The 27,113-nt window shown below is 29.3% G+C and overlaps 1 protein-coding gene across 1 annotated transcript; it reads right to left on the bottom strand.

The window, feature by feature from the left end:
* Window positions 1-6,876: 6,876 nt before the first annotated feature.
* On the bottom strand, window positions 6,877-26,412 carry LOC129985129 (proton-coupled folate transporter-like). The gene is made up of 7 exons (XM_056095047.1): window positions 25,990-26,412; window positions 19,789-20,364; window positions 17,304-17,647; window positions 14,838-15,077; window positions 14,626-14,709; window positions 12,792-12,945; window positions 6,877-7,392 (listed from the first exon to the last, which is right to left on the bottom strand). The coding sequence occupies exons 2-7, from the start codon at window positions 20,307-20,309 to the stop codon at window positions 7,266-7,268; spliced, it is 1,470 nt and encodes a 489-aa protein (XP_055951022.1). The 5' UTR covers window positions 20,310-20,364; window positions 25,990-26,412; the 3' UTR covers window positions 6,877-7,265.
* Between the last annotated feature and the right edge of the window lie 701 nt (window positions 26,413-27,113).

Below are 27,113 nucleotides of genomic sequence, written 5' to 3'. Positions count from 1 at the left end.
TTTTAATTTTAATTTTAATGCTGTTTTTGTTTTTATTGTTATTGTTTTTATTGTATTTTTACTTTGTGGTTTTTTTTTCTAATTTGTTATTTAGTATTTCCTTTCTGTTAAAATGGTATATCTCTTGAGCATAATTTCGGGGGATTTTCGGGTCACGAGGAATCATTATTAGACTTAATGTCTGTATGTCCTCACAGAAAAAATCCCTTTATTTGAATCCCTGCCTGAGAGTGACCCTTGAAAAAGTCTTCAGGCCGGATTCTTTTTTAATATTTTTTAATAATTTTTTTGGTTTAATTTTTCTTTGATTTTTGTTTTTCCTATTAACTTGATTCTAATACTTTTGTATCAATTCATCTGTGTTTTAGAAGTAGCTGCAATTGCGCTCTCTAAATACTATGAAGTTCCTTTTTGGTTTTAGTTTAAATAGGTAATAAATTTTAGTTGCGATTTCGAAACTGTTTTGTTTCGTTTTCATTTTAGTTTCGTTTTCAAACTTTTTCTTACTTTAGATTGGTTACTTGTAATTTCTTTAAAATGTTTACTTTAGTTCTATATTCTACCAATAGATAGCGCCAGCAGTAAACAGAATATATGTAGTCATGTCACAAGCCATTAAAAAGGATCTGTATGGAATAGTGCATCATCAAATGCGAATATCGGAGAGTCAAGTTCACTTCCATGAAGTGGAGTGGTGACTTCACACATTCCAGTGAAGTCTTATACTTTTCAGTGAGGTCACCGCTCCGATTAATTCAGTGATATGCAATTCAATGATACGATAATTCCCAGAATAACTGGTTCGTTCACTTTTCAACTCATTCACAGATCGTATCGATTGTTACTTAATATCGTGATCCAAGACCTGTAATCGAAATATCACCAGTAAGATCGTATCAAGAATTTGAATCACACCCTTCTTTGAAAAGTATTGATCACTGGTATTTGTGACTTTCTGATATTGGTTACGTAATAACCACTCGTAAAATATTCGTCATCCCTACCCTACGCATGATTGAACTTTTGTTCGAGAGCTTCCATTGGACAGATCGTATCGATTGTTATTTTCTACCGTGATCCCAGATTTGTAATCGGAATATCACCAGTAAGATCGCATCAAGGATTTGAATCCCACCCCTCTTTGAAAAGTATTGATCACTGGTATTTGTGACTTTTTTTATATTAGTTACGTAATAACTGCTCGTAAAATATTCGTCATCCCTAATTGCGAGCACATAATTCTTTTACTCTAGTTGGTAAGGTAAACACAAAAATAAATGATAACAGTCAACAATCAAAATCGTTTTTATTTGGATAAACGAAAAAAAAAAAAAAAAAAAGAAAGAAAGAAAGAAAGAAAGAAAGAAAAAAAAAAAAAAAAAAGAACTAACGTTTTAGAGTTTTCTGGAATTCATGAAATAATGCAACGGCGGTACTCATCTCGAACTTTCCAAAACAATGAATTTCCACTGTCCCTCTCCGACAATTTCGCTTTTTTTCCTTTCCAGACCTCTCCTAAGCTAATCAAGAATGCTAGTCGCTCTGATTGAATGAATGAACAGGGTAAATGAGGATTAAAGGATGGATAATAATATAAAAAGGACTGACAAGTACGTTTCTTATAAGAACAGAGATTAATGGAAAAACTAATGCGAATAACTAACTGGCCATATATATATATTATTTGAATAAATCATAATTAGAAACTGATTAGAGAATTGGATTATTTACTGTGCTTTGGACGAGTAGATGTGATTTTTGAAGAAGCTAGTGAGTGTCCATATAATTAAGGAACAATTTGCTGTCCTTGATCAAATGCACACCATCAACAGATAAAAGGTCAACCAATAACAAATAAAAGATTTTAAATGGATTGACTGATTAGAAAAAGATTATTCTTATCGTTCTTAATGAATACAATGAGAAATTATTTTTTGATTGCTATGCAATATCTTTATTATAAACAAACTTATTTGCATGCATTTTTATTGTAGTTGTTTCTTTTTATTAATGCTTTAATATTATAAATAGAATATAAGACAAATACGATTAGATTTTGATAAAAGATGTTTATAATGCTTAATTAATTATAAATAATTAGTTAATTCATAATGCAATAGTTCTTCTTTTGACTTTTGCATTAATTTCCACAATGTCACAATTTGTTTTTTTTTTATTTATCATTGTCATATAATGAAGAACATGTTGGAACAATGTTTTTCCATTTTACTAGCTGTGTTCAAATTTTATTACATATCTACAGTTTACATACAAGTTAATATGCAAAAGTGCCTTTCTTCGTACAGTTCCACGAGCTTAACAATACACAATCTAATCTTTAATAGGTTCGATTTACGATTTGATTCACATTTATAATTTTGGTTTGAAGATCAAGTACCAAATACTTTATTCAGTCGCATGCATTTTTGAGTGATTTCGTATAATTGCACACAAATAGACAGGCAGACAAACACAAAATTTGATTCTATAATTCCTTTAATTTTCATTCTGAAATTATATTTCTGTATCAATAACTTTCTCCCTACTAACCTGATCCGGATGATTGCTTTACTCGATCGCCGTATTTTTGCCGGCTTCTGATATAAACGAGAGGTGCAGATTATAACGGGTACAGCAAATAATCATCAAGGGCATCTTCGGGGGGAAGGGCATTGTCATTGGCATTTATTCATATTTGATACTGATGAATAGAGATGCCTAATCCACGATTTTTTGAATAATAAATAATTTTGCTATTGTTATTTTTAAATATTTGTTCCAAATATCTGTTATTTCAATCATATTATTAATTAAAAATTATTAATTAGTATTAAATATAAAATTTATTAATTGTAATTAATACTTAATTTACTAATTTAAGTAACGTCTGATTGAATTAATTTATCTATTTCAGATTACTTCTTAAATATGATTTTTTTTTCAAAACTATTTATTTAATTTCTTTATTGGAGTAAAACATATTCTGAAAAATTTGAATTAAATATATATGTCATTTCTTTAAATTGTTTACTTTAGTTCTATATTCTACCAATAGATGGCGTCAGCAGTAAATGGAATATATGCAAAGCCAAGTCACAAGCAATTAAAAATGATTTGTTTGGAATAGTGCAAATGGGAATATCGGAAAGATAAGGTCACTTTCATGAAGTGGAGCGGCGACTTCAAACTTTCCAGTGAAATCACCGCTCCTATAAATTTCAGTGATATGCAATTCAATGATACGATAATTCCAATAACCGATCCGTTCACTTATCAATCCATTCACAGATTTCTTCATGTCTATTTTGTTCGAGAGCTTCCATTGGACAGATCGTATCGATTGTTACTTTCCAGTTAAGTCACCGCTCTCGTAAATTTCAGTGATATCGTATCGATTGTTCCTTTATTCGGATCCAAAACCTGTAATCGAAATATCACCAGTAAAATCGTATCAAGAATTTGAATCACACCCCTCTTTGAAAAGTATTGATCACTAGTATTTGTGACTTTTAATATTGGTTACGTAATAACCGCTCGTAAAATATTCATCATCCCTACTGATGAATTACTTTTTTATTTATTAAACTCACCATTGATTCGTATGATAAATGTATTAAAGAGCAAGAATATTGTATAAATTAGAATTATTAAGAGATTCATTTATTGAATTTTTTTTTGTCGAAAAAAATGTTTCAAGCAGATGAATGAGCGTACCTTATTGAACAAATTAAATATTAAAACTAAAAAAAATCTGATAAACCGTATTAAATTTATTAATAACATAATAGAAATGGGAAATTTCATACGTGTTTGTATAATACAATGCGTAATTTTAATATTTTCATAATCTAATTATCAATTATAAAATAAATTAATTAAATTTCATCTATATACATGAGAATTCTCATAGTTAAGAATTTGATAATAAGAATGATTTTTAAGGATCTATGATGCTAAATTTTAAATAAAGACTTATCAGTAAAAAATAATTAAAAAAATATTTTTATTTTTAGCACACTAATAAAATTAAAATTTTTCTTCAAATTTTTTTCTCTTACAATTAATATTTCCCATTGTTTAGATAAAAACATGTAGAATATAAGACATTAAATTTTAATTTTAAAAGATTAAAGCCATAATAACAAAACCCATATCGCTGATGTAGCTTCATTTCTAAAACAAAGTTATGATTTAAAACGTTGAACATTCTTTTTGAGAAACTTATATACTTATACCAGTTTACGTTGAAAAGTTTTTAAACATTTTGAAAATTAAAAAAAAAAAAAAAATGAAATTTTGCAAAACGTTCGATAAAATTTGAAAGGTTTAATTAAGCAATCCAAAAGAAAATTAATAAGGAAAACACACAGAATTTTACATATTTTTACTAGCCTAATAAGTAACTTAAAAAATGCTTTGATTAAATAATTTTACTTTAACGTTTTTGAATACAGACCTAAAAGATATAGCACCCATCGAATTTTAGAACAAATAATTTTCTATAATTTAAGAAATACTGAAGTTGATTTATTTTATACTTATTTATTTTTTCATGAACAAATAACAAACTTAAGAAAAATTAATTGAAGATCAGTTAATTGTAAAGACCTTCTTCGAGAACTAAGCATCATTGTAATATAATTTAGATGATTATCAACCAGATATTGTAAATGACATATATTGACGATACGTTCCACATACGTGCAATTTACTTACGGGCTTTCGATTTTCTAGTTAATCTCTTTTCATTCGAAGGTATACAGGCGTATATAATTCTATTTTATTTACTAACAAAAACATGTGCGTTCCTCAAAAACCAGATTCGCAATCTATTTTTGCCTTATGTAAGAAGAAAAAGAAAGACGTATGTATTTTTAAAAACTTTTTTACGCTGTTAATACACAATCAATGGTCAAATCAATCAGCAAATTGTCTGTCATTTAGTATTATAAGATGCCCTGAAAATGTTCAGAAGAGAAAGCGCTACATCTGGCGAGGACAATGCATTAAAAAAAATTTGGGTTGTGGCAGGGATTACATAGAACATAGGCCAGATAAATTGTGTAACAGAAATAAGACGTCTGCATTGAAAGTGAGCATATTTAATAAAAGCATTTAATAAAAGAAAAAATGAATTCCGAAATTCCGTCATATTTTCCTCACTGCCTGAGGTGGCGATTCTGAACCACAATTATATCGGACAATTAGTGGCACTTGTGGATCTTCTATCACCCGTAGCGAAAGGAAAAGACAAGCGAGTCCACTTTCAGATTATTAAAAAAAATCTCCATATACAACTGAACTCAGATTTAAACTGCCTTCAGGATCCAAAGGTTTAATTTAGCTTTTTGAGTTTGTGAGCTATTTTATTCATATATGAATGGGTAGAAGACTTCCCGCAGAATGGATTTCATCCAAAATTATGTAAAAAGCTGGTTGTTTGGCATAAAATCTGTGTACTAATTACATATGTTCAGCAGTTTTCATATAATATATATTCACAGACAAATATAATTCTAAAAATGGCTTTTTCGGATTCTGGGATCTCTAAACTTTTCTTTTTTGTATACATATTTTATACGAAAGAAGTCAAAGTATTAAAAAAATAAATAGGATGCAAACAATGAGTGATTGTTAACTTCTAGCAGTGTAAATAATCATTCGCCAAGAAATAATGACCCGCTTATTCGTATGTTTCGACTACAATAAATGTAGGATAGATTGATTTATGTATTTATTTAATATTAGTGTTAAACATTATTTAAAATTTTTGAGAGAGTCTAATAGTAACTATGTGTTTTAAACAAATCAAGCTGATTTTTACTAATATTTTTAAAGAAATCAGACGGAAAAGTTATAAGATTATTTAGCATGATGAATGATTTTATATAGCATAAATTATCGAGTTTATAAAATAAATTCTTTATAAAAAAATTGGAAATATTTATAAAGGTATTTAAGACTGTGGTAACTAGATAAAGAAATTAAATTTAATGAAAGAAATTAAATACAACAATATCTAACAGAATTTTTTTCTAATCAATAACTTTCTATTCAGGTTTAATGAAAGCGACAGTTATCATTGTCAATACACAGCTATATCTATTTACTAAAAACATTAATGGAGTCAATAACATATATCAAATGTAAATGCCATTTTACTATTAACTGCACGCAATCTTTTGTTTTGTTTTTAGTCATCCTATGAAAGGTTCGACAGATTTCAGAACTAAATGGAAATGGCAGAATTTATAATATTATGTAAGTATGAATTATTTTCTTTGGTTTCGTGTTAAAATAACTTTATTGTTGTTTCTGATGGCACTTGTCATAGACAAGCCAGCTGACTAAGTTAGCGAATTTAAGCCGAAAGTTTTGCCTCTCTTGTTTTTCAGTAGCGCCATCTAGGGACAAAAGTACGACATAGCTACTCAAGCGTCACAACCCTTTTTACGGGGCGGATTTCATTCATGCAATTTATTCATTCAACCACAGATCGTAATTTAGACCTGAACCAGAGACCGATCACCTATGATCCAGTACCCCCAGTGGTATTGCTTTCGACATGGAGGACTTTGTGACCATGACAGATTTATACGTGCGCCTGCCACCACCACACATGGAGAGTCTTCGGTTGGCGGGTTCGAACTCACAACCCAAGGGATGCGAATTCAACGCCCTACCAACAGGCTATCCTGGCCTAAATAAGGACTTTGAATAAAAACTAATTAAAAAAATGAATATAAAAATTAATTCTTGACTAAAGAGAGAAATAATAATAATAAAGATGAAGGATCAAACATTGTGGGAATGAATGACGACTTCTAAACTTAAATAAATATGTTTAATTAATCATTTTAATACATAAATGGAAAAAGAGACTTTTCTATAAGCGGGACAGTAGTCAAACAATCCATTTCATGTTGTTATACAAGCAAAAAAGAAAAGAAAAATTCTTTTAAAATTTCAAACTTTCTTCATCAAATGAGTTTATTATTTCCACTGAGGTTTCATTTCGTGCCAATGCTTAAGTTTAGTTGTGATTTCTGTTCCACTAATGGAAAAATACCAAAAAAGTGTTTTTTTAATTTTTTTTTTTTTTTATAAAAGTGGTTATATAATATTTATACAAACGTTTTACATGAATAATATTTCCAAAAATTTACAAGATATGCTTCAACAGCATACGTGGTTCTCAACTTTTCAATATTTGGACGATATATTGATGCCTTGATCAAGTATCAAGAAAGTGCAAAATGATTTTATTAAAATTTTTCTTCTTCAAGTTTGCTGTACGATGAAGATGTAATAGTTTCTAAAGGAGTTACTTTGCTCCCGTCTTCTTCTCTTCCATAATCTGATAGAGATACTGTTGGAAGTCCGGTCATCCATCTGAAAGAGAAAAGAATATTCACAAAACAATTTCTTTCTTTCTTTCTTTTTTTATTATCTGGAATGATAATCTGTTAACTTTATGGATAAGATTTAGACCAAAGCACGTTGAAATTGGGCCAATCGTCGAAAAAATCGCCAAAAGTCCACCATTTTGAATGGAAACAAGAAATGGTAGCAAACGGCTTTTAGAGTTGCAATTAAAAATTGTAATGACTACATTGTTCTAGAAATTGCCCCCAAATATTTCAGTTTTGGCAATCCTGCATTTTTCATTTGATGTTCACTTTTAGCATCTAAAATGTAGATTTCCTTCAATTTTGAAAGAAATCCATTCAGAGGAAATCTGTCAGTCCGATTTTCTGAGCACAAGTAAACACGATAACTACAAAACGTAAAGAGCTAGATAGATAAAATTTGGTACACATCTAGATCCGTGATCCTAAATCTGTAGATCCGTGTCAATAAATACAAGCAAAATATGTCAATAATTGGTCACACAATCATCCGTACTGTGTTAACAAAATCTTTTAAGGACTGACTATCTGCCGATCTGTACCTATTATGCATGTTGTTTCCTAATGGCACTTGTCATAGACAAGCACACTGACGAAGTCAGTGATTTTAAGCCAAAGATGCGTCTTGCGTCTCGTGTTTTTCAGTAGCGCCATCTCGAGCCAAGAGTACGTCTTAGCTACACACACGTTCACAACCCTATTTACGGGGCGGATTTCATTCATGCATTTCATTCACTTATCCACAGATCGTAATTTAGACTTGAGTCAGAGAACGATCACCCCTGATACAGTACCCCCAGTGGTATTACTTTCGACATAGAGGATTTTGTGACCACGATAGATTTATACAGGCACCACACACACACGGAGAGTCTTTGGACGGCGGAGTCCAAACTCGCAACCCACGAGACGTGAATTCAGTGCCCTACCAACCAGGCTATCCCGGCGCAAATTATCCATGTAAACACGTTGATTAAAAACGTAATGGCATAAATAAATGAAATTTTGTATGTGATTTTTTTTTACTAGAGTTGTAATTCAGTGTCAAATTTTGTCGAAAACAAGACATCCAAAATGCATGTTCGATTTTCTCCACTTTATTACAAAGAACAAGACTTCCATGTGCTTGACCCTAAAAATAATAATAAAAGAAAATGTGCCCTCGTTGCGATCAGTATCTTTCTTCAAATCCATGATTTTATGCGGGAGGCGAGAGACTGGGATAAAACATTTATCAGAGAGTATGTGAGAAAGATTCGGCAAAATCACTGCATCTGGCTAATGACACAAAAACAACAACAACAACAAAAATGCAATTATGGATGATATTGGGAGTAAACAGCCAAACATTAGAAAAAAATGAGAATGCATGACAGTGCGCAATTCATGTGCGTCAGTTACTTAACAAAAGAAATTGCTCATATAATCAAAATATTAATTAGCTACTGCGTTACTAAATACAATTCTTGTGCAATTATGTGGAATTTTATGATGCTTTATTTTGTATCAACCATTGGAATTTTATGCTGCTTTATTTTGTATCAACCATTTGAGAGGAACACAGCAAGAAGGGGCACTTTCTCGCACATTTCCTAATAAAAGTATTATCATTCCTCCTCTATATACAATTGTGAACATTGGACAAGATTGAAAACAGTTTGAATGCTCAGATTTTTATTTTTAAAGTTCTGCACGTGAAGGTTTTGTGCTTTGTAATGAAGTATAGAAAACCAAATATGCATTTTGGATTCTTTTTTTTTTGACCGATTGAAACCAAAATTTGACATAGTATTACAATTTTAATCAAAAGATCACATAAAAAATTTCATTTATTAATTTATTCGTTTTTGAGTTATTGCATTTATGAAAATACATACCAGCAAAAAAGGATCATTCCTTTGATGGATTTCATTCAAAATTTGAAAAGAATCTACACTTTCGACACTAAAATTGTGGACCGAATTTATTTATACAAATTGTTTCGCTTTTAAGGGGACTTTGTACTTTAAAATAAGCAAAAATGGACGAAAATGTACAATTTTATTTTCATCGTTTCATCACCAAAATATATGTTTATATTCAACTAAAATAGTGTTATAAAATGTATTGTTCAATAAAATGAATATTTGAAGGGTTAAGAGAGAAACAAAGTACATCTTAATGACTTTTCTCAAAATGGTATTGTAATTAGGTTTAAATTTCTTTAAAATGTTCCAGGTGTCTTAATTTTTGAAGAAATTATATGAAATTTATAATAAAATCATCGGTCAATAAAATCGGTTAAAAGAAAATGGGGGTGCGCATTTTATGTGTCGAGTTTTTTTAGGTAATTAAAAGTCAATTTTAGCTCAGAAAAACATAAAATTCCTATGAAAATTAAGTGTGCAAAAAAATTTTTTTCTAAAAATTTAGCATTTAATTGGAATTACAAAATTATATTTAATTTTGTTCCAAATACATTTACATTGGGTAATTAGAAAAAAATAATAGAAAAAATTAAAAATTAAGACGTTTGGAATATTTTGTAATTTTTAAAAGTTATATATCTCTTAAATTTAAAAAAAATAATATATTTCGTTTTAAAATGTTTTTTTAAGAAATTCGACATATTTATATTTTAATACATATGCATAAAAAATTTCATAACCCTTGATGAATAATTCCCAAAAGTATCTAGTAGAATCCATTGTCCCCTTAAATGCAAGAGAAAGCACAAATAGATAGACATTCATCTTTTTGACTGGCTTGAGTTAAATTTCATTTGGATTCATGTTTTAGATGCTAAATCTGTGTACCAAATTCTATTCATTTTACTCTTATGTCTATATTTTGTAGTTATCAGGTTGTAAAGAGGGCATATATTTTTGAATACATTTAAAAAACATATGAAATAATATATGGATAAATATTTTTTATATATTATGAAATATTTTTCGAGTTATCTTGTTGAAAAACAAATTTCATTTTTAAAATGAGGTTTTCGGACTGAAGGAGGTCTGAAACGCGTAGATTCATTAAAATTTCGACTTTGAACTTTTTGCCAATTATAATACTTTCTCTATATTTTTGATAAATGAGAAGTGAAAGAAAAACGTTATTGTTTCATTTTATGTCTGTCATAATGCATAAAAAAAGATAATTGGAAGCTGAAATTATTTCTTATGTTTACACTTAAAAGTACCGAACTATAAAATTTGGAAAGAATGAAATTTGTAGAGAACTTTTTAACCCTACAGCATAAAATGCATTATGTTCTTTTGGATAAAAACACTGGTGTTTACGCTGTAAGTTCAACCTTTAATTCAAGATGTTAAAATTTTAACCTTAACTGTGGAGGTTAAAAAAATGTGGTCTACAAGAACGCATTAAAAAAAGTTTTCTTGTTAAAAAATATTATTATGGGATTCTACCTATGCATTTATATATATATATATATATATATATATATATATATATATATATATATATATATATATATATATATATATATATATATATATATATATATATATATATATATTAATTTTGCTAAATTTACTCTCATAAGAAAATTTAAATATTTTAGCATCTCACATTATTTTTTCAGAATGTCTATTATAATTCAAACTAATCTCGACAAAATCATTCTTATACAATTCTTCTAATAACTGTTTTTCTAGACTGATATAACTGAAAATCACATTTGTTAAATTTTGAAACTGTGTAAAAAAGTTTATTTCTTAATATGCTCCAGGGTAATTGAGGGAAATCATTGAAATTTTGATTAATCTTTACCTACTAACCCATTTAAAATTTTGAAAAATTATCTGTCAATGACTTCCTTCTATCCGAGAAATAAGTACGTTCTGAATTTGGCAATTTCAAACGGTCCACCGTACATTTTTATACGGTGGACTAAAACTATTTTTAGAACATGAACTATTAGCTATTAGAACTTTAGAACCATACTGTTAACTATTTTTTTATAAGCATGAATGTAATATCAGGCTTGTTGCCATTTGCATATAGTATACCAACCTATAAGCATTATCAAGTTAAAACAAAATAGAGAGTCGAAAATGTAAATAATATAGATATCTATACTACTTATCAAAATGATTAAATGGTACTATCAAAATGATTAAATAATAATTTTTAATCATTAATCATTTTTTACTGAATTTTTATATATCTTAGCTGCCTATGACGTTACTATTTTTAAAATAAATGGCAACATGAAAGAACCATTACACCAATCGCAAACATCACACCGATTTCTTCAATTTTTATTTCTTATTTAATTAATGCTATTCTAGCCATATACTGGCTTTTTTTGGTCATACGTCGGCCGTATGAATTTTATGTCAAATCAATGGTGTATGCGCTCTTCTGAATCACCACTTATCTTCGACGGACATTTCAAAAGCTGCTCGTTATCTGATTGGAAAATCTTTGACAGAGTTTACCAATCGCAATCACTAATTAAAATATCTAATGTACCGATTCTACCAATGTTTATTTCATGTGAAAGTTCATGTCTTCTCGGTATGACACGGAGAATGTCTGTCCTCCCTATATCCATTTTCGAGAGATGTTGCAAAACAAAATTTAGATAGAGCTGGTAAACTCAACAGACAGCCTAATGGATTTCACTAATTTTCGTCGCCAATTAATTTCACCATTTTGAAAGCATAACTAATCGATCATAATGCTCTGCCATTTTTATGTAATCACAATTTAAAATATTATGCACCTTGTTAATTTGATAAGAAATTTTTCATCAATATTCATGGACTTTATTAAATTAATGTCTAGGATCACCGAAGATGGTTGATTAATAAGATTCATTTATTTAGTTATGTTGGCCAGTTTTGATTAATTAAATTGTATCAAGTAAAAATATAATATAGTAGTAATATAAGCAAAAGTTGTACAACAACGATAGAGAAAATTCTGATTAATTAGCTACATTTAACAGTGAAGGTGAAATTGGAGAAATCATTCCCATTGTTCAGACTAGTGACTGTGTCATAGTTTTGTTTTCCAAAATCTTCCGAATTGGAGAAGAATCGGATAGACGACATCATAATGTATTGAGGTATCCTAAATATTCATATAAAATAAATGTTTTTTTAAAAAAAATAATTTAGTAGTCGAGGCTGCTGCACGTTATAGCAGGATTTACTCATAAAGCATGCGCAGTAAAATTTTGTTTTTTCAATTTATCTTGAAAATGAAGAGTGATGGTAGACAATCGATATTTGATGATATATATAGATGTCGTGAGCTTTCGCATGGAGCAAAAATTAGTGATACCGTACCAGTGATTGAAGCTGGGCAACAATTTCATTGATTTTCCATATTATTTTAAATATATAGATAATCGATACTTTTTATACTTACATAAATGCAAACGCGCATGGAATGAGGGATAATCCACCAAGAGCAAACGGAAGTCCAGGGAAAAATCCACTAACATTAAACATTTGGAGAAAAACTGTAGAACCAAGAAGAGGAGTAAAGGACTCACAGGTACCAAGCAATGAAAATATGCTCCCTGAAAAAAAAAGATAATTGAATAAATGAATTAATCGTGACAGAATAGGTTAGAAAGTTTACATGGTTCTTATAGTTATTGGTTTGAACTGGTATATTATTGGTAGAGATTTTACTCGATACTCAAGTTTCTTCTTCAAATTCATTTGAAACTAAATTAAATTACTGATAAAATATCCTAAATTGGGCTTCGAAACACGCAATTAATTGGTAGCCACTAAAAGTAGTTTCTTATGGATGCATTTCAAACAAGCAAACCATTTCTAAACAAGTAGAAAAGATATCATGGATTAAAAATGTTTTATCACTGAAATATTTTAAAATGCTATATAGGAATTCTTTAATTTTGGTTAATATTAATATAGGATTTTAAACAGAAAGTAAGTTGTGAGGAAAGAATCATAATGTTTAAGGTAAAAATCTAGTCAATATAAAACTCTAAATCAATACTGTATTTAGGTTACAGGTAGCATTCATTTGCTAACTTTATTAATTAGTTATTACAACTATATTTATTATTTTATTTATATTTAATTCTGCTCACTTTATTTTCATTTGCTAAATCCATATGATTTGCTAGCCTTCCACTGGGAGGCACCTCAAAGATGAGGATGAGAAGCTTCCGGAGTAGTGGTTGGTTTTCTCCACCCTGGTGATTACAGAAGAAAGTGGGAGTTGGCTACCTCCCATCGATGATGGGACGTACTTCCCATGGGAAGAGTTGTTCCATGGCCGGTGATAGCCCATAGGACTCAATCACAGTTCCCACCAGTGCTGTTGTTGCGGTGATCCGGTCATTCAGTTTTTGTGAGTGCTTTAGGGCGGGTCGTAGTAGTCAATTTGGGATACTGTTAGCTAGATTTATTTAGATCATATATCATTTTCATATTATAATATTTCCTAACTAATGACTAGCTCATGTCTTAAAGCAAAAGTTTGCATTTTTTGTTCTGCCTGTTTAATGTAACTCCTGACTATTCTATAAAATGGGAGCTGTTATCGGAACAGTCAGAGCATGTGGCATTGTGACACAGAGAGTGTAAGATTTTATAAAACGAATGACATGAATCAATATACTATTTATAGATTATATTTTGGCCATGACATATATTGGATTTCCCTTCCTTGCTGCTTTCCCAAATTGAAGTCCGTTTGACCTAATCAGTAAAATTTTTGCAGTTGTTTGCAACTCCATCTAGATTCAAAACCACGTACTTCTTGTTACTATTATTAAATTCCTCTATATCATTTCCTTTTCCAATAATTTACAATGCCGATTAAAAACCTTTCTAAGTGGATATTTTTGTAGGTAATTGATTCATTGTATGAATACCGTGCTATATTTATTGAAATTACGTATAAACTGCATTCAAACAATAACCAGAAATCTAAACCGAACATAAGCATTCTTATAAATTGAATGAGAATAGCTTCTAAAACTGAGCTGAGACCTAAAGGCCTTTACCTAGCTGGATTCCAGACTTTCCTGGAGGAACGTCTCTTCATTTGAATGTAAGTAATTCGACCCCACATTATTACTATAATTCTACAAGAAACGGAACCAGCCTTCTTATCCAATAATTTCTCATTCACATATTTGTAGTGCTTCTATCTAGGAGGGGGGGGGGCGAGGAGCATTTTTGAATAACAAGTTTTAAAAATATCAGTGCTATTTGCTTACCAACTTCTTCTTTATGAACCAATTTCGATAATCTTGCTCTCACACTTATATAACCGGCATTATTTAAACATCCACTAAGCCAAGCTAGAAAAAAATAACAATCAATAAGTAAAGTTATTAAAAATAAGATATATATATATATATATATATATATATATATATATATATATCCTCCATATCAAATAGGTAGCATTATTGAAAGACCAACTTACCGAAATAAAACATAAAGTCTTTGTATGCTAAAGAAGCTACTAACATTTTAGACATCTGAGAGAGCATCCCAATCAATCCGAGAGCGGCTTCATGCAGTTTCAATCTATTACTTAGAAATGGCAGAACTAATACGGTTAACAAAGCCATCACAGTGTAAAATATGATGTTGGCATTGGAAATATCAGTAACATCCCAGTCGTACATTTTCTTGGCAAATGGAAAGGCAATTGCTACAGATCCTGCAGTAGAAAAATACTTATATGAACTTTCTCTATTAAAAACGAATAATAAATAGGAAAACAAATTTCTCTCTATAAACATCTGTGAAATATACCACTTTTATCTAAAACACGAGAGTGTATCATATATAAAAGAATTTTAAACAAGACTAAAAACTTTTTAAAAATATTTTTCTGAAATATTACAAAATGAAAGTAACATTACTTTTCTATGTTACTATTTTTAACCTATATTGTTGCAAATCTGTAAAATTGTTTTCCTGCAATGCTAGTCTCCTAGTAAGGAAACTATTTTTACAGATTTCCCTAACAGGTGCTGAATGGGTGGCGGGATAGTGGCATTTGTCCGCCATTTGGCAACTTGGCGGCAAAAATGAAGGTTTTCGAGTATTTGCGAATTAGGAATCAGAACTCGAGTTCCAACATTTGTTCTAGAGCATTCTATACTCTGTCACGGGAGCTATAAAAGCGAAGGTGTACAGACGAGAGGAGTAGTAAACGAGTCTAAAGAAAAAGGTGAGCAAAGTCTGTCTTTTAAATTTGATTTTCAGCGTGATCTCTCTGAGTGCTCTGTATTGTTGTGGTAGTTTAATGGTTAATTGTGGTTAATTTTCTGCTTGTGTGCTATTGCTTACCGAAAGTGCTGTTTTTTTTCTCTTTGTGAACGCTTCTGTTGCATTTTGTGTTTTCCTGCTTTTCATCCTACACCCACCGGACAGATTTTTTCCATAACAGTATTTTTCAATGCATTGGTCTTTTTCTACTTTTGTATGACAACAAGAAATGAGACAAGTTGTATTAAAATAAATACAAAAATTTTCTATTTCTTCATTCGACGGAATTCTTTCTCCTCATAACTTTTCTTTGAGGGCTGCAAAAAAATCGTTGGCTGAAAGAGCTAGCTAGTCTAAATCATAAGGAAGATATTCATGTATTATGGTTTCTTTCATTACGCTGCGTTGGATTTTGCATTGCCCTAACTTTTTCAGCAGAAAACTGAGATTTTGCTTTTAGTTGAGCGAAATTTTCAATTTCTTGTAGATCCCTTTTAAACTCCATTTGCATACTTGGAAAAATGTTATTAATGAATTAGCTATTCATTTCCCCCCAAATAAAAAAAAATCCATAAAAATTTAATGATTATTCATCGTGCAATTGATATAGGGTTGCTCAATCATCGGGGCTGTATTTAAATAAATGAACATATGAAGAATAAAAAGATACCAACAAATAATTAGATTTTAAATAACCTTGACCAAGGGTCACACAAGAACCACTAATAAAAAAATGAAAGGAAAAATATGCTTTTATGAATATCAAATTTGGTGCAACACTTCTTTCTTTCAACCTCTGAAAAGAAGCTGTTGAATAATGGTTATAACTTAAGTATAGGATTCCTGTGTTATCCTGATCAACAAATTAACACTCTAATTGATGAAAAGTGATTTTTACAAATGTTATTAACTTTGTTTTTAGGAAGTAAATGCGAACTCGCTGCAAATCTCTCCAAATTCAAGCTGGAGAAAATTCGAGAAAATTCGCACACGCACGCACGCACACGCACACACGCACACACACACACACACACTCAAAGAGAGAGAGAGAAAGCAGAACTGACACTAGAATTATCTTTGATTAGTACTGAAATTTGGTAGCTACTAAACGAATTTTAAGTTTGGTATTAAAATCCTTTGACTGACATAAAGGCTTGTGAACAGTTGATATATTATTTATGAAACAAATTAAGTACTGTGTGTCATAAATATACAAATAAAAAGTAAAGCAAAAACTTAGTGTTATTTGTAGTTCGAAAACATATATTAAAATTTTTTTGTATATTAGAACTAAACTGCATTTTTTATTTTCAGATTCTTATCTAAAGCCTGGTTGTGAACGCATGTGGTTTCTAAAATATTTTGGTTGTAGATTAGTGTTAAGAAACATCGTTTACTGAAAGAAACACCTCGCGGATAAGGCCCTATAACATTCAAAGCTACGACAGACAACGTTGCCAAAGTTTTCTGGATATCCGGAAGTTGTCTTAATACAATTCAAGAATTAATGATTTAAAGCTGGAAGAATCATACATTCATTGAAAGATTATATAACGTTCAAAGTTAGAAGGAGAATAGAATTCAAATTGGTTAGATATCGTTATTAATAAAAATACAATTAAAGAAATCGCTTCGAATGAATTGCTTTTTAATTTTTTAAATTTCAACTTACCCAAATCTGTGAATCTCTGCCAAGTGCCTATGAGGAATAATAACAATATCTGGAACCTCAAATTCCCGGGTCTTTTTTTGGAGCATGTGATGTAGCTTTGCTTGATGTTATCTAACCTCAAGAGGTCCGTGGCCATCTGGAGGCGGTTTTCTGGCGGAACTGGAGGTTTGGTTTCCTTTATAAAAATGATGGTATAAAGTATGGCAACACCGTAGCAAATTGGACAGACGACAAAAACTTCCAGGTAACCAAATTTCTTGTAAATCTGACCTCCAAGTAGATTACCGACGACAAGGGCTGATAAATTGGCGAATTCGATAATGGCAAAACGACCAGCTCTGGTTCTGAATCAGAAATAAAAAGAGCTATGCTAAATTTTTAAATAAATTTATTGTACTTACAACTAAACAATGTTCCCATTAAAGTCTTTGGAAATAAATATTATGTTTCAAACATAGTTTATGAGAAAAATATACTATTCTATGCTCTTGTTAAGATTTTGAGAAATATTACAAACACAGAGCATAAAATTTATTTAATATATTACATTTAGATATTTATTACATTTTCTCTGTGTTAGTTAGAGTTTAATTTTGTAAATTAATGAATACATTTTATACATATGGATATTTAAGTATTTATTGCATTAATATTGAATTAATACAGACAGGACACTAAACGTATCATTTACATATAGCTCTTAAATTGAAGCTTTGATGACGAAAAATGAATTCGGGATTGTGAATTTCGATAATAAATTGAATAAAGTAATAAAAATTCATAAAATTTGTCGACATTGCTATAAGTTAAGACTGAGTTATAATTACTTTCTTTTAGGAAGTTTATATCGAATCTTTGTATTTATAGCTATGCGATGAGAAATTCAATGAGCTCAATAAAGGATAATGACGTCTTATTCCACAGAAAACAATCAACCAAAGTTTTAAATAAAACTTTTTTCTGAATGTCCTTATTTTTTAAAATCACTGCAAAGAATTTTGAAGTGATCTTTCTCTTTTTATTTCTTTTATAATTCACATTCATTTGTATCAACTTTTAAAATTTAAAGCGTTTATCTAAGCAAAAGACGCTCTTCGTAAAAATTACACAAAGGATCCACTGAAATTGTGGTCCAATAGCTTTTAAACTATTAAAGATAAGTATATATTTTTAATCTGCAAAAGGGTCTGAAAGGCAAAAAAGAATTATGTAATTAGTAATATTATTGAAAAAATTAATTAGTAATATTATTGGAATAATATTTCCTAATTAAAAAGATTCTTGATTTTTTTTTTGAATAAGCGACTCGTAAATTCAATTAAGGTATAATATGAGTTTCTTTGCATAACTCTAATGACCCTCCTCCTTCCACCAAAGGTTTGCGATACCCTTAGGAAGTTGCCTAGTTTGTCTATTTAATAATCTGGCTCTGGTTCTTTCAAGCAACATGATCCTTCAATATTCTGCAAACTTCAGAGCATGAAATGAATAATTTTCTCATCAGGAGCCTACTTTCTTTTGAAGACTTTCTAAATGCAACAGTTGCTGATATTACAGTGCATCTCTAATAAATATATTTATATTTGTCATGAAAAAAAAAATCTGATTTCTTACTGATCACATTAGAATAAATTTTAATTTTTCATCATAATTTATTCCTTTAACGAATCCTTAATTTATTCCTTTAACTTTAATTAAATCAGGTATATACTTTCTGCCTACCGCTTTAATTGCTAGTCAATTTTTTTTAGAATTTTTTATCTTGAGTTTGTAAAAACTGAAATTACATACGAAGATGCATAAATCTTACTAAGAAGTTGTAGACTAAGAGAAAGTCTGTTGTGTATATGACAAGAGAGTAACGTGGGAATAAATATATAATTTGATACAATTTGTAAATTCAAGTTGATTTTTTTCTTAATTAACATTCTCACTGTTAATTTAAGACATAAATTCAAAAATATTTACTTAAAAAAATACAGAAAAATGAGTAGTGTAGCTAAAAGTTCTTGATACTTTTATCAGAGAAAAAAAAATTCCACTTGAATTTTTTTCCAACTTGGAAAGGTTTGGTAATTGTTGCCAAATTACCAAAAAAGATATAAGACAAATTGTTTTATAAAATATTACAACAATGTATGTAATTTACTTCTAATTTCTTTATTGCACAGGGAAACAAGTATTCTGCTATTGAATTACTACAATAAGAAATTAATATATTTATCAAGAAATAATTTATGTATTACTCATCATTGATTATGGTGGATTTTCTGTTGAATTATACACGACATGATATGAAAGTATGTTGATTATTATGATAAGTCATGATTGGTCAATGTTACTTAATATATGATGAAACATTATGGTAAGCCAATGTTACTTAATACATGATGAAAAATTATGATAAGTCAATGTTATAAATATAAATTTAACTAATTAATCCGCATTAATTGATAATGTCGTTTGATAAAAGCAAAGATCTTACCTTTCATTAGTGACGTCAGATACATAACTGAAAGCTGACGAGATACAGACGAGGAAACCTCCAGAGATTCCACCAAAAATACCACAAACTACATACCATGTCGGATTAACTTTTGGAAAAATGGTAAGAATAGTATTGGCAAGGGATTCCAAGAATAAGCCTGATGCTGCAATGATCATAGGATATTTTCTAGTGTATTTGTCGCTCCAAGGACCCAAAAAGATGGCAACAATGGCGGCTGGAAGACTGGATATGAGCATAACCCATGTGTAAAGATCGTTACCTGCCGCTACCACTCGTTCTTTTTCATAATTGTGGTTTTTAAGATCACTGCAGATATCGTTGCCATATTCAAACGTGTTTCGGCAGGATCTATCCATTAGCAAGTCTTGGAAAGGGATCATTCTCATAATGTACGCCACATGGCAGAAGAACAGGTAGGGTTCGACTGTGATGTTGCTTACCATGTCCTTCAAGGCTGAGAGAATTTTACTTTCATTCTTTTCTGTTCTAGATTCCATTTTTAATAATTTCTATTTCCTTTTTGGCAATAAAATTGTTTAAGTTTCTTATTATCTGAAAAAAAAATGAGATTTAGTAATCCAACTGGACAACAAATACATGTTTATGCATTAAACATTTTGCTTAATTTAATTACAAAATTTTTTAATATTTACCCATTTATAAATTTGTGTCGATGTCATAATAGAAATTATGCAATTAATTTTAATATATATATATATATATATATATATATATATATATATATATATATATATATATTTGATATCCTCCTATTTCCAGAAATATGGCTAGAAATTTGGTCAAAAAAAGATTGGTCTAAAAGTTTGTTTTGAAAAAATTTGGTTATTTTACAAGTAAAATAGTTTTAGATTGATAAACAAAGGTTTTGTTAGCCATTTTCTCCTTTACTTCCTCATAGAAGCTTGAATCTTCATGTTCAACAAACGCAGAATACTTTTTTTATGTAGAATATTTACGAATTATAACCAAATTAAAAAAGAATCGATAAAAAATTAAGCATTTGAAAAAAAAATATATCCTATATTCTTTAGTTCGATGTGGGATTTTTTTGCTGAGTGTGGTAACAACGGAAACATTTTACAAATTTTAATTTAAGAATTCCATGAAAATTAAATAGGAAGAAATCTTCATTCTCTAACGAAATACCCCCCCCCCCCGGAAGCTCCTCAGATATGAGAATGAGAAGCTGTTGGTATGGTAATTGGTTCTTTTCACCTTGGTGGGTAGAGAAATGGTGTGAGGTTAGCTATTTCCTACTGATGATGGGACGTGACTCCTAAGGGAAGAGTTGTACCGTGGTCGTAGATGAGTGTATTTCGTATCCCTAAGGACTCAACCATAGTTTCTACTTATGCTGTAGCAGTGTTCCGATCTTCAATTTAATAAGTACCGCCTTTGAGCGGATCGTAGTAACCACTTAACTGTTAACGAACAAAAAAGTAATGTTGAAAAATTATCAGTGTAATCAGTGATGTTTATGTTGAAATGTGATGAATGCTTCTCATATAATTAAAAAAATCTTTAAACTACCGAATAAAATATAGTTAAAGTTTTTCGATTGCTTCGATTTCGTTGAAAATGACTTCATTTTGTTTTAATTACTGAACAGCTTGAAGTAAATAATCATGTTCTTCAAGTACTAAATTATAATGAAAAATTCATGAAATATCATTGAAGTTTTGACAAAGAACATGGAATAATTAAGAAGTAAAAAATCAGTTAGAATTTATTTATACAATAATGGTTTATAATAGCACGAATTAAGTTCATTGCTATTAATTAAAAGAACAATATGGTGGAATTAATTGATTGCAAAATTAATTTTTTTTCTATTGTAATTTCCCATAAATTAAAAGTAAAAATTTTTCTATTGTTGCCATACATGACAATAAAACTCCTTGAACTATAGAGAATATCAAAATATATAATTTTCATATACTTTTTAAAACTGCAGTTTTCTCTTGAATTTTTACTACAGTTTTTAAAATTTAGGGTTATCTGTAAAAACCTTTTACAACATAAAAGTACTTTTAATTGATTAATCTATGCTTCATTAGTGATTTGAATTAATTTCAATTCATAGATAAATCACACGTTTATCTATGAGCTATTTCAATTCTTCTTACCAGGTTAATGATGTGGCGCTTCGTAATTGTGGCTTAATAATTAGAGACATTATTAAACAAGTTACTATTTTAAAGACATCAATAACTGTCAGAATATGGAAAGATGATTCATGACATTTTATACTGCTGTAATGTGGTTTTTCACAACACCATTACTATTCATTCCTTTTTGACGAAAAAAAATCAACAAAAGCGGTTTATTATTCACCAGATATGGCACTGAGTGACTGTTTTTAATATTTCTACAGTTAAAATTATATCTTTGGTGTTATCGTTTTATTTATTTATGCAATAAATTCACATTTACTGTGAATCTTGAAGTATTTCACAAAAACGACTTTCAAACATGTTTTGAGGATCGGGAAAAATATTGATCGGATGTTAATGCTTTTAAAGAGATGTATTAAATATTGACCGATAGATTAATGTCTTTCCTTTCATGACCATTTATCAGTAGATAACTTTTTAAAACATTACTTTAATACACACACACACACACACACACACACACACACACACACACACACACACACACATGCTTATATACATACATGGAATAAAGAAAAAATTCCACACCATAAAAATAGAAACCAAATCTAAAGGTAAAATAAAAAATAATTTAAGTCCAATAAACTGAAACCTTAAAAAAATCGATTCAATTATTTTGTGGAAAAGTATTTATAATAATTTTTTGTGTGTGCATTGGAAGCTGCACCCTGTAAACTCAAACAATAATAATGATATCTTTGTTCTGTTATTTTGCTATCCTTGCCTTATCCCTGATTTTTTCCTCATTAAAATAACCCACATTATCTGAAAAGTAAAGTTACCAAATGAACTACGAGAAAAATGCACATTTTTTTAATAATTCCATCAAGTATTTTACTGGTTTCTTCTTTGTAGTTACCCCCAAAAATTCTTCATAACTAAGATGAAACCTGAAAACACAGAAGAATTTTTATATAAATTTTAAATATTGAAGATTTTGAATTTTCAAATAAATAAAAATTACAGGACCATTAAAAATCCTTGCTTGCACCTTTTCATTGTTCATTAAAAAAAAAAACATTTTACTTCTTCGAAATCATCGCCATTTTTATCAAGCGTCCTGATGAATTGTTTCATTAGGACACATTTTACACAAAGAGATTGAAAAATTATCTTATTTCAATCAACCAATGATTTTCTGATAACAGTCGTTGCATGTACAGACAACGTATTTCTTAAAAGCCATTTCACTTTTTTTCTTATAATTTTTGACAAGTAAGTCAATAAAAGACACTTCTTATATCCGCTTTTTCATCTCAGTAAGAAGTTGACCATCCTTGGATTAACTCAAATAGACCACTGATATTCCTAATAAAAAAGCTGCGGCAAAATCATTTTAATATTTTGATATTCGTTAAGTTTTACAAAATCGGCAGTTGGTTGGGAAGGATTGTAGTTGTACATTAACACACAATTCAGATTTCTACTCGAATTGTTTTTAAACAGCCTCCGATATTTTGTTCATATTCTATTCTCATTTGAGGAAGAAGCTAAGTAATATTTTATTAATAAACAAGTTCGCTGTATTAAAATATGGAAAATTTTTCTCTAGAATGTTATTTTAACATCAAAGTTTCTTTATTTTTGATTATTGCTAAAAGTTCTGAAATTCCTTTCGATATGTTAAGTTCTGGAATCGAATCATTGAGTTCTTTTTAAAAAAAAATTGTGGCAAACTTACTTTATATTTACTTCCACTATTAAATTCAAATTTATGTGCGTCTGATGAGAGAATATCAGGAAATGATGTGAAAATTGATTTAAGATTGTCCTCATGTGTAATCGAGATCGTCCTGATTCCAATTTAAGGTATTCCCAATTAATTTTCTTGTGTCCTTTAAAGCACATTCTAAAGACAAAAATATCATTCATCGTAGTGATAAGCTGATACTGTCCGCAAAATTTGCTCACCAAACTTGATAATTTTTTTTTATCCTTTCTCCTCTGTGCAAAATGTTCTAAGTAATTTTTGCAAACTTTGTGTGGTTTCTAAGACTCTTCTTGGTCGCAAAGTTGTGTGACTGTAAGTATTCAATATTTGTTTAGATAATCTGCATTGTTGTGGGAAATAAATAAAATAATATTGTGGGAGCTGCTAATAGATTTCATATCTTGTATGGCGCCATGTTGCGTCACTGATCACATGATGCTTTCCCGCCATAAGTAGCAGACGAGAGCTTGACGGTGAGACGGTAAGACGTATCGCTCACGCTCATGTATCTTTTTATGTGCTTTATGTTAGTTTAGTAAAGTTCTGTCCTTGTAATCTTAATAAATATATTTTTATATTAATACAGGTCGTTGCCTTTCCCCACAATATAATGAATAAAAGAGATAAATAAATAGAATATAAAAATGGAAACCAGTTGCATGCATTTAATGGATACAGATGCCATTGAAATGTTGGGAATATCCGTCGTTCTAAATTCTAGTGTGGTGAAATCTTATAAGCCCGTTAACAGCTACGCTACAAGAGCAGTTGCTTTTGTATTGTGGTCATGTTACTGGACTGTGAACCACAAGGTCCCAGGTTCTATCCTCGCTCATCGCAAATTCGCCACACTAGTGCTGATTTGGAAAAAAGTAACGCCAGATTTGAAAGTAACATCCTCAAGATATCATAAAACTGTTCTAACTTCCTTGACAGCTAAAAATAAAGTTTTTTTTTTGTTGTCAACTAAGCTTTTTATTTGTTAAGTTCTGTTTATAATGCTCAAAAATATTAATACTGTATGTCTTCAAACATTGATAAGAATATGTTATTTAAAGGAAACTCTAAGCTGAAACAACTTATTTTGAAAAATGGAATGTCAAATTTAATAGGAGCAGATTTATAGGGTAGAACTCAAAATGAGTTTTGTCCACAAAAATCTAACTACTGCTACAAAAATTGTTCATAAATTGCAAAATTAAAAGTTGTTCATGAATCATTATTTCTGTTATTGAAAGTTACCACGTTTTATAGGATACTTTATAAAGCTATGTAGTAATATAATTAAATTATAGCAAATTTGATCAGTTAGAAATTCGAAATATGATTTTTTAAAAATAAAGATATATTTCTGAACTGAAAATTAATCAGAACTCTTTATAAGTTGATTGTTAAAAAGCGATTTATTGAATAAGTAGTATTAAGTATAAGTTGTATTTCAATGAGTTAAAAAACTGTTATTTTATAAAATATTTTACTTCGCTATATTTGAATTGTTTTTTTATGCGCTTAGTACTTTCGAATATCGTGTATTTTATATAGATCGAATTTTATTCTGACCCTTTCATTCATCTTCTGATGTGTTAGAGTTCTGAGATTTTATTCAGTTGTATATTTACAGACTGATGATAACACATTTTAATATTTTCAGAACTAAATAATCAGTTTATCGATTCATTTTAAGTAAATTTTGCTGTCATATCGGGGGCGCCATGTAGTAATTAATTTGGGAAAGATTGATTACAATATTCTAATATACTTAAAATTACAAATTACAAAACATATTACAGACTAGAAAATAAAAATGAATAAAAATGAAAAAGTCTATGAAACATACAATTTTTAATACAATAAAATGAACACTTGCTTTTTTTTATTAAGAACATATAGAGTAAAATAAAAAAAAAAAATCATGAGGATCTAAAAACGATAGGAAAAGGTAACTAACCACAATAAATATCGTAAGAAATAAAAAAACACTGTTAATTTCATGATAAAGGAAATTATTATGCACTCATTCGAAACTGGAATTTTAATTATTTTAAATATGCTTTCTAATCTTCTTTAAGTATTTTTTTCAGATATTTTCTTTAAGTATTTTTTCAGATATTTACACTTTTGCAATTTTTTGATATAAAATTACTTTTGAATTCTTAATATAATAATAAATATATTTCAAAAATATTAAAAAATAGCAAAATATACAATTTTGTTATTTTTTCATTCATATAATATCAAAACAATGAAAAGTGATTAAAAAGTTGTATTTACCTTATGATTTGGGAAAAATGACACAGAATCAATGCATCCTATGCGAATTCAATTACAATTCTTGGCTCATAAGGGATTTAGTCATTCCTGAATAATTCTAAAACGCATGGCGTTTTTTACTGTTATGCTAAAAATTCTAAAAATAGTCGATAATGATAATTTTCATTTTTCAAACAAATTTCATCAATTAATTAATTAAAAAAACTTTCAGCAAATTTTCCTCCAAATATTAATTTTAGCAGCACTTGACATAGAAGACAGTAATAACCAATTTCATTCAAGACAGCAGTCTGGGATATGAAGCCTATTTCTTATCTTTCTGTGTATCTGTAAGTTTATTTCTATTGTTTTTGAAAACCGAAATTTTCTATGGCAAAGAAAAAGATATTACTCTTATTATTTAACGCACAAATACACGAAAAAAGGTTTAGGGGAGTCGTCAAGGTTCTTTGCAAGTGATAAAAGTACCTCAATCAGTCTATTTGTAATGTTAAAGTTCACATTTTGAGCTGATAATAGATATATTATGAACATAAAGGATGTTGAAAAGAGGTGAGGAGACCTTTTAGATAGAATTAAAGTTTTTAAAAACTGAGGACAGTTTTTTTTTGCAAATCTGAAGTCAAAATAGCTCTATTAACGTCGCAGATGAAATTTAGTCTCTTTATTTTAAAATGAAACTAAAAATCGAAGAAGAAATATGTAAAGGTATTAGTAAAAGAGAGCCAGAAGAGAATGGAAAAGTTTATATTGGTTATTTCATTCTGAAACAGTCCTAAATGCCTTCGAAAAGTTAAGAAAAAAACGAATTATTATCATTTCTGAATTATTTTAGTTAAAAGTTAGTTTTTTACTCCTATGAAATAGCTTTTTTACTTACTAAAAATTGATCTAATATGACCTTCCAGTTTTGTTTTTGGTTTTCAAAATTTATTTCTAAACTTTTACATTTTTGAAAAGAATTAAACTTTCTAATTTTGTAGAGTTCCTATGTATTTTCAGATCTTCCAAATGTCTTTCAATCATCTATAGATCTTAAGATATGTTCGCTACAAAAAGATAATTGACTGTTCTATTTATTTTTGTTAAAAGTTTAACAGTTTTGAAGATTAAAGCTAAATAAG

The sequence above is a fragment of the Argiope bruennichi genome, chromosome 9 (genome assembly GCF_947563725.1).
Source record: "Argiope bruennichi chromosome 9, qqArgBrue1.1, whole genome shotgun sequence".
Lineage (NCBI taxonomy): Eukaryota > Metazoa > Arthropoda > Arachnida > Araneae > Araneidae > Argiope > Argiope bruennichi.
Note: the sequence above shows the minus strand (reverse complement) of the source record. Positions and strands in the feature narration are given on the sequence as shown.